The sequence below is a fragment of the Thunnus albacares genome, chromosome 4 (assembly GCF_914725855.1).
Source record: "Thunnus albacares chromosome 4, fThuAlb1.1, whole genome shotgun sequence".
NCBI classification, from domain to species: Eukaryota; Metazoa; Chordata; class Actinopteri; order Scombriformes; family Scombridae; genus Thunnus; species Thunnus albacares.
The window spans coordinates 23,080,297-23,090,252 of record NC_058109.1 but is presented as its reverse complement, the minus strand read 5'-3'; the positions used below and the strand labels follow the sequence as shown (position 1 = coordinate 23,090,252).

The 9,956-nt window shown below is 40.7% G+C and overlaps 1 protein-coding gene across 2 annotated transcripts; it reads left to right on the top strand.

Moving 5' to 3' along the window:
- The first annotated feature begins 5,966 nt into the window (after positions 1–5,966).
- Positions 5,967–9,449, top strand: fmoda (fibromodulin a). 2 transcript variants are annotated; one of them, XM_044349473.1, is made up of 6 exons: positions 5,967–6,069; positions 6,831–7,220; positions 7,507–7,629; positions 7,745–7,885; positions 7,974–8,241; positions 8,332–9,449. In XM_044349473.1, exons 2-6 carry the CDS (start codon positions 6,861–6,863, stop codon positions 8,481–8,483), a joined length of 1,044 nt encoding a protein of 347 aa, XP_044205408.1. In that variant the 5' UTR covers positions 5,967–6,069; positions 6,831–6,860; the 3' UTR covers positions 8,484–9,449. The 2 variants fall into 2 exon arrangements, with proteins under 2 accessions (XP_044205408.1, XP_044205409.1); XM_044349474.1 differs by lacking the exon at positions 5,967–6,069 and having other exon boundaries at positions 6,819–7,220.
- Positions 9,450–9,956: the final 507 nt, after the last annotated feature.

The window sequence follows — 9,956 nt, the reverse complement described above, 5'->3', positions numbered from 1 at the left end:
TTCACTTCCTCCACAGTCTGTGGGTGTTGTAGGGCTCTCTTGTGGTGTTTTTGCACCCTCCTGCACTTTTTTCTCCTCGGCGGGCTTAGGTTGGAAGACAGTACTCTAGTGTGTGGTGGGTTTTCTCTAAATAAGATTCCTGTAGAGAGGTGCTGGATCCCGAATCCATGTTGAGTGAAGAAGTTGATGCAGCTGAGCTTAAGTGTCTGTAGCGTTGTGAGATATCAAATAAGTGCTCATTCAACCTCATGGCACTGACAATTCAGGAGATATCCTCTCAAATGGAAAGAACAAAAGATAAAGTCAACAAACTAAAACATCAACTCCTTACAGACTCTCCAGACAAAGACGAGATGACCCAGTTGCTAAAGGAATGCAAACAAAAAAGAGCAAAACTACAACAAGAAATAATATTGTCAAAAAAGGCAAAATTTGACCGGGATACAAGAGACTATGAGCAAGGAATAGTCTATAAGTGGAAATGGAGTTATGAACCCACACAAACAGACACAGAACAAAGACAACAGAGGAGGGGACAACGCTACAGACACTTCGGCCCAGCTGCATCAACTTCTTCACTCGACATGGATTCGGGATCCAGCACCTCTCTACAGGAATCTTTTTTAGAAAAAAAAAACTGTCTTCCCACCCAAGCCCGCCAAGGAGAAAAAAGTGCAGGAGGGGGCAAAAACACCAAAAGAGAGCCCTACAACACCCGCAGACTGTGGAGGAAGTGGATAATAATATGGTCATAAATCCGTCAAGTAAGCCTATTTCCAGTACTTTTATCTCTGCTCTTAGTAAAGGACTGTCATTCTGTCCTACTACCCACTGCAAAGATTTCAATGTATATGTTTTTAAAAGATAACCACAGGTCTCACTATGTTTCCAGCATAGTTTACCATCATGGGACACAGGGGATTGCCTCTTCCAGTGACACAGAGACCGAGAAACACTAAGAGACTCCTCCAGACATCTGAACCAGGCCTAAAACTCCTTTTAGAGGTAAATCTACCTTCATTCCCCCTAAACACAGGAATTCATCTGCTGACACATATTGCAAACTGGTGGAAAGAGACATATCAAACTTGCTTGGCAAAAAGAGACAGTAAAAAGTAAAGTATAATTTGACAAAGGCTCAACAACCTTAACTGGAAACCCTCAAAAATGTCAACTCCATTGTTATTCAAAGGCAGTCAGACAAAGATGCCTACAATCTGGAAATTATGAGACAACTGAGGAATGACACCAATTACTGTAAACTACATGGAAACCCGCTGACAGAATTAAAAACTAAAGTACGTGGATGTCTCAACGATGTGCTAGAAAGAGGGGAAATCACCAAACATGAACATTCCTTTATGTTAATAAACTCACCCATAACACCAGTGTTTTATATTTTACCTAAAATACAGAAAGACTACAGTTATACCCCTCCAGGCAGACCTATTGTAGCTGCAACTATTTCCTTCAGCCCTGTGTCACGTCTTTACTCTCCTATATTAAAGACTCTATGGATTTCATTCAAACTATACAAGCTGTCCAACCCAGCAACTACAACCATCTGCTGGTTACTATGGATATTGAGTTTTTATACACCAACATCCCCATACAAGGGGGGCTGAGGGCAGCAGAATTTTTTATCAACAGGCAACAACAAAACTCTGCCGAGTAATGGTCACCTAGCACATCAGCCATTTTAGAGCTTAATGAGACTGTGGTGACTATGAACTTCTTCATGTTTGACAAGGATTTCTTTCTACAGGTGTCCAGAGTCAGCATGGGCTCTAAGATGTCCCCCATTTTCACCTCATTGTATGTTGGATTCTTCGAGCAGGAGATTGTACTGAACCCTTCTAAGAATCCGTTCCTGCAATACATTTCTACATACAGACGGTACATAGACAACATCTTTTTCATATGGACCTCCACAGAGACCTAACTCAGAGACTTCCACAACTTCATTAACATACAGAATGTACATCTTAGATTCACTTTGGCCTATGACCCTTTGAAAATGAACTTTCTGGACATTATGATTACGAATAACAAAGAGAGCCTTAGCACAAGCCTATACAGGAAGCCGACTGACAGAAACTCTGTTTTAAATGGACAATCCTATCACCCTACACTTTTAAAGAAAAGCCTCCTTATTTCTCAGTTTCATCGCATATGCCGCATATGCAGCTCAGATATTGATTTTAAAAACAAATGACAGACTTAGAACACAGATTCCTACAAAGAGGGTTCAAAAGTGAATGGGTGACACAAGCCTCCAACCGTTTCTCCAACTTAACCAACCCAATCACCAGAATAAAACATTGGCATTACACATTTCTGCAAACCACAGATATGTTGAATCTCTACATTTCAATAGCTTTTCACTTTTTAAAATCGCAGTAAATGGCTGTTATCAGTTGAATAATCATGTTTTATGTTGTGACAATGCTGTGGTTAAGGTCTGGTTAGGGTTAGGCACAAAAACCGCTTGGTTAGGGTTAGGAAAAGATCATGGGCTGGGTTAAAATAGCCGATTTGGTCGCCAGAAAAACAGCTGCAAATGTCCTGACGTCTTGCTAAACATACCCGGTTTTGTCGGTTGAAACGGGAAGCGAGCAGTGGTCTTGAACTCTGGTCTCTGCTGCTTTGTGCCATGCAACCAACTTTCTTGCCAACCGCCCAATCTGCCTACTCTTAATATGAAAGTCAGTTCATATAGATGAACTATGTCACTTTCTGTGTGATATGTGTTACAGAAATATTGACATGCTACGTATGAAATGTATTGAAACATAGAGATTCAATGTATCTGTGGTTTGCAGAAATGTACAATTCCAACATTTTATTCTGGCATCTGGGCTGACCTAACACATCGGAGTGTCTGAACACCACCAGGACTAAAACCATGGACAACAGGATAACCTGCACTATTCAATACTCACTTCTGGCTAAAGAAATGTCCACTGTCATCGGAAAACACTGGCATATTGTAGCCACTGACGCTGCCCTCAAAGAACACCTGGACAACCCACCACAGACCCTCAAACTTCAGAAACCTGTTGGTGAGGGCCGTTTGTCCACCTGACCCCCCATCAACCCCATGTACGTTTTTGAGTCCTGTGGCACCATGCAATTACAAATGTTGCAACTGTCAACAGTGTAATTTCACATGCAAAACCAAGACTTTCCATCACCCACACACAGGGAAAGTGTTTGCTATTAAAGGTATCATCTCATGCAAAACCACAATGTGATATATATATATGCGAGAATGCCCCTGTGGACTTGCGTACATAGGAAAAACATCTATGCCTCACAAAACCAGAATCTCAGAACATAGAAGTATTATCAGAAACAATGATCATAAGAGCCCTGTGGCTTGACTGTTGCCTCTCTCAGTTACACGAAACATGTCCAACTCCTACAGAGGGGGGGAGACATCAACACCCTTCTTATTAAACACTAACTATTCTGGATTCATACTCTAGACACTATGTCACCCAAGGACCTCAATGAGGAAATGGACCTTAGTCCCTTTTTGTGACTCCTGAGACCTTCTATTTGTCAGTCATATCATTTATAGACTTGTCATCTGAGTTCTATTTTTCTTTCTTGGTTTCTTTTTCTTCTCATTTTTTATGTTGTTGCTCTCTGGTCAACCATATTGCACCTATTATAGGACAAATAGAGGTAACTTCTTTCGTAGTGTTCCATACTTGATGATGGTCTACAAGCCTGATGGTGGTCAGGGATATCCTATTTAAGGTCTTCCTCTTTACATATATTGCTGTATATATGTTTGTACATACGATATATTTGTGTACATATTGTCCTCTCTGGTAGTGATTGATTGAATGTCGACTTACACCAGTGAATTCTGAATTTTATTAATTCATAACTACATATTTTTGAACATATACTATATATTTATATTTTTTGCACAGATAAGATTTTTCCTGGAGAGATTTTATCGAGTGTTAACTCACACCATTGAATTCTGAACTTTTTGTACGCAGTACTATGTACACTACCATAGTACCATATTTATGTGTGTATTTATATATGTTAACCACAGATTTTTCTATAGACTGTAGTTACCATGTTTGACAAATGTTGACAGGACTGCTCTTTGATCACTCCCAGAGATGTTACCGCCCTTGGACAAATGTTAAAAGCTATAACAGTCTTAAAGGAATAGTTCGCCATTTTGGGAAATACCATCCCGTCCTCACAAGAAAAATGACAGTATAGGTTTCAAATACAGCCAGCAAAAACAACCTGTAATTATATTCACTACATCTAGCGGCCATAGTAATTATGACGGGGAAGTGACACAGTTCTGATGATGTCAATATCAAGTGACTTGATAAGATGATGTTGCCTTATTAGGGGGAAGTGGGTTGGGGAGATGGTCAGATAGTTGATTAGATGCAAGTTGGACTTTGCTGCTGGAGACCACTGTTTGCTTCCCATTTCCAACTGAGAGTTGGGACATTTTTTCGAAGACCATAACAATATTACGTTTTTTTTTACTGCTGCCATGATGACAGAGGTTGTCTTTGAGGAAATTCTAACTACATTTCAAGTGATAATTTTAACCCAAACCATGATCTTCCCCCAATCCTAACCAAGTGTTTTTTGTGCCTAAACTGAACGTGACCACACCATGTCAATATTTTTTAACAGTGATTTGTAAAGGGTTTTTGAGAGCAGCATTTTATGCTCCTATTTTGCAGGAACAATCAACCTATGTGGTTGTTTAATTATGAGGATGTGGAAATACATTTAATCATTTTCTTGCCAATAGTGAGAGGAGAAGATCAATACCACTTTCATCTATGAGAGTGGCATTAATTCTCTCCCCTCAGCAAGAAAGCAAATGAGTGAATTTCCCAAAATGTCAAACTTTTCCTTTCAATTACCTCAGATGGTCATGTGGACTGCCATCCAAAGGAAGCACTTTTCCATATATTTTTATATGTTGAAAATTTTAATGCACAGAATAATTTGAATTCCAAACAAATAACAGTCAGAACTGTGCAAACATATTTATCTAGTCAACAGTCACACTATTCTTCCATCGTTGCTCACAGAAAGGTATCCCATGAGAAAAAGAGACAGCAAATGAGACGGCGAGAGGAAATTGGAGGAAATAAATAGGGGAAGATTCAGTGAATCAGCGACTGGAGATGTGAAAGATAGAAGAGAGCGGAAATACTGATTCAGATGGAGCTCATGTTGTAGAGAAGACACAGAAGCAGGAAGAGGCCCACATTAAGACCAGACAGACAAACATGAGAGGACTGTCACACGTGTTTTCATTTAACCCTTTACAAGATGTAAGGTTGTTGGAGAGGAATGGAGAGAGTTAGATCCGCCCCTGCTACAACATGTTTTCCCTGGCAAAAAGATGTTTGCTAAATGGGATAAAGAGCAGTTTATGTTATCCATTAGCAGTCAATCTGAATAATGTTTGAAAGAAAAAAAATATTGTCATACTGTCATAAGCATGGAAGAGTTTATTACTGTAGGAGCTTTTTTTTTTGTCAAAGGCTGAACTTGAACACTACCCTCTTGTTGGTTTTCCTTCAGGTGCTGTATACAACGGAGGGCTCCTTACCTTTGTGTAAATTATTTTTACATTTATGATCCAGTGATCCAAAAGGGTCAAAAGTAAAGGTGCAAAGGTCTAAATATTCTGAGTGCACTGTGGGGTTCAGCTGAAAGGAACTGAATGTGCTGCACACAGATGGGAACAATCCCTCACAGCCACTGCATCTCACATCACTCACATTAGTGGAAAAAGAAACTCCAGAGTGGGGGGTGTGGGGTGTGCTGAGCCATGCCTGAGTGAACAAAATGGGGTTCAAGAGGGTTGTATAAAGGGGGTGGAAGGAACCAGCCCTGCAAAGGAGTAGAAAGAGGGGTGGAGAGGGGGATGGCATAACGGAAAGGAGCTCTGGGAGGGGAGGTTAGTTTTTTTTTACAAAGTGTTTGTGAGAGTCCCCTCCAGTCCTGAGCACACTCTGAGAGAGAGAGGGGACAAGGAGGGCCAGTCTCTCTGATCAGGTAGGTGTGTGTGTGTGTGTGTGTATGTATGTGCGCGTTCATGTGTGTGTGGACATGTGTCTGTCGATTTGTCTTTCATGCACAGACTTATTTTTCTATGAAACCTGATAGGAGATGAATAAACATATGATGATAGAGTCATAATTTTGCTTCAGCTGTTTTTCCCTCTGCAGATCAGAAGGTCATTATTGGATATTCCTCCACAATTTAGGGGCAGCAGTGAGACCTATTTACAAAGCTGGCATTCATAGTTAGGGGTTTGTTTTTTTTTCTTTTCTTTTTTATAACTTCCCCTCTGGATTCCCTGTGGGTTAAGACCACTAAGAATGTGCCTCGCTGCAGGCAGTTACATTTCCAAAACGTCAGTAGCTGCACTGCACCTTTGACTGTTCATTTAACCTCAGTACAGTATATAACAGTGAGGCTGGTTTTATGCATTCTTCTAGAATACCACCTTGTTCTCTGAAGAAGTGAGTGAAGTTACGTTTTTGCAGTATATTTTTTTTAACTTTTTTGTGGCTTAATGGCTATTGTACTCATTAACTTTTGCAAATCCTGAACCTCTGTACTATGTAAGAGAGGAACTTGCCCTTGATGGATACAGAGGGTCAACACAAGAATTGAGATTTTGACTTGAAATGAGTTTAACATTTCTCTTTTGAATTTTAATACCTCTGTCTCTCTCTCTCTCTCTCTCTCTCTCTCTCTCTCTCTCTCTCTCTCTCTCTCTCTCTCTCTCTCTCTCTCTCTGTATCTGGTAGGTTATAGAAAAGATTTGTGCAACAGTGGCAATGCGTCTGGTGATTATTTTCCTCTTGTCTGCCCTGCTGCCACTCTGCCTCTCCCATGGACCAGATCCCTTCGGCTGGCTGTATGGCCGGCAGAACCACTATTTTGGCTCCCTGCAGGCAGACACCACAGGAGGAGAGTGTCCCTCTGAGTGTGACTGCCCACCTTCCTTTCCCATTGCCATGTACTGTGATGGGCGGGGCCTGACAGCCATGCCAACAATCCCCTCCCGTATCAAGTATTTGTACCTCCAAAACAATGCCATCACAGCCATGCCCGACTCATCTCTGGTCAATGCAACCAATCTGGTGTGGCTCATGCTCCACCACAACCAGCTGACATCTGATGCCATTGGCAAGAAGGTAAACCTACATCTGGTCCCAGTCAAGTCCAGACACACATGTGAGCTCAGGGCATGATGCAGTGAGGCTGGTCTAAATGATTGTCAGATGGCTGGCACGTGGCTAACAGATTATGTCACTGCAATTTAAAAAAATTAATGGTTTTATTGTTGCATGTGTTAGTACACAAAAGGTGGATTTTTGTGCAATTAAGACATGTGAATCTTTTTCATGGAGGGCTTGATTCTTGTAAAATTCATTATTACGTGCATGTTAGTGAGTTGTCCATTCTCCATATCATTCTTAGGCATTTCTGAAGTTGGGGGGACTGGAGCGTTTATATCTGCAACACAACAATTTGACCAGCATTCCTTCTAACCTCCCTCGTTCCCTGCGAGACCTGAGAATCAACCATAACAAGATTGAAAAGGTAATGTTGCATACAGTTTGATATTCATGCAGAGCCTTTCTCTGTTCTTGTTAACGATTTGTCTGTTGATTAGTAGAGGCATTACTGATTTATTATCATTGCCACTGTTGCCTAGGTAACACCTGCAGACCTAGAGGGAATGGATAACCTCACTATCCTGTATCTCCATGACAACGCTGTCACAGACATGGGCACATCACTGAGGGCACTTATATCCCTCACACTGCTGGACATCAGCGGCAACAAACTGACAAAGGTAAATGTGTGTTTGTGTCTGTGTGTGTCCCATTAACTGAATGGAGAGTCTCCAGTCCTCCTGAACTCTCTCCATGTTCTGATCCAAGGTCCCGGAGGCTCTCCCCGAACATCTGCACCAACTCTACCTCGAGTCCAACGCCATTGACTCTCTACCAGAGGGCTTCCTGGGACGTTTCACGCAGTTGCAGTACGTCAGAATGGCCCACAACCAGCTCACAGACAAGGGCATCCCTGCCAACACCTTTAATGTGACTGGACTGGTGGAGCTGGACCTGAGCTTCAACAAACTGGAGAGAATCCCTCCAGTCAGCACTACACTACAACATCTCTATCTGCAAGCCAACCAGATCAAAGGTAAAACATAAGTCTATTTGCAGATTATCACTGCTGTATGCATGCAGTCGTAAATTCATTACCACCTCTCCCTCTGTCCTGCGGCTGCAGAGTTCTCTCTGGGCAGTTTCTGCAGCGTTGTGGATGTGACCAACTTCTCCAAGCTGCGGACGCTGCGACTGGACGGGAACGAGATCAGTCGCCAGGACATCCCCACAGATTCATCACTCTGCCTGCGCTTGGCCTCCAACATTGAGGTCTAACCATGTGCACGACACCATTTGTGGTACTCAGCACACAAACACAGCTCAGTTTACAGCATACAATTACAGTGTGACACATTTAATAGTGCAGGGGTGATGATATAATTTAATATTGACAGCAGGTGGCAGCAGTTCTTACTGTAATATCCACTATTCACATCACAGTGAGAGCAAAGATTGTCACATGTGGCTGTTTTTAAGTTTCACCAGACATTTTTTATTTCACAGGGAATTTTCTGTGGAAGATATAAAATAAGAACATCATACGTTTCCTTAACAAGCATTAAGAAATTAAAAAGTTTGATTTTTTTCTGAAGAGGTCAAGAATACAGTTTATATGCTCAATAAGATACTGTATGAGCCACATGTGATGTTTCTTTTTGGGGTATTGAGAATGATCTGACCCTGGTCCTCTTTATATGTTGTGAGGATCAATGATCTTTTTATGCAGTATTTTTATTTTGAAGCTATAGCTTTCTGTATCTCTCTCTTTCCTCTCTTCCTCCATGCAGTTCACTGTTGTGTCTGATAAGTTGACATGAACATATTGTGTCTAAACTTTGATGTGCATTGTTTGATTTCAAATAAATAGCTGTCGTAGAATAATTTAACAGTACTATAATGTCTGCTGCATGAGATTGTCTTCGCAACTTCTTGTCATATCTTATTGGAGTTCAGTGTTAATTGTTTTGACTTGTTTTTCTTTAAGACAAAAATGCTGTGACTCCTTTTTCTGTATAAGATCTTTTTGCACAGTGAAATAAACTTTCCTTAGAGAGACAGAACGATATCTATGTACTGTGCCAAATGAAAAATATTTCCATAATGTACTGTAGCAAACCAAACATAAAAAGGGCTTTGGGTGCATGAATTATGATTCCTGAGTTATGCATTGCATGGGCTGATTTTCATATTGATTAAGGGTTTATGTTTATGAGCCTAAATAAAAGTTTGGATTTTTAGAGAGATCAGTGTAATTTTTTGTCTTATTCCAGTATATCCAGTGAAAAATGCAGCATGTGTAATGCAGTGTATTCTATGGTCTATATGTGTGATGTAGATGTGATTCAGTGATTTTATGGACTTGGGGTGGATGGATAAGACACACAGCAGCACTCAGGATAGAGTCACTAATCAGGAACAACTGCTGCAAATGCACAAATGAAGCTAATCCTATTGTTGATACTGAACTTCATTATGCAATAAATTTATTAAAGCTTATTTAAATATGCCTCACTGTTCAAAACACACACAGACTTTTTTCTCTCCAGGGTTGAATTGAATTGATTGAACTACTTGATACAGATATTTATGGTTCCCAGACAATTCATCTTAATGACTTTCCCTCTAGCACCACCTTGACATTTGTGGTTTTTAGTAAAATGTCTCAACAATTTCCATGATATTTGGTACAGACATTCATGATCACCTGGCTTCAGTCATTGGGTCAAAGTTTTGATTTGTCAAATACCT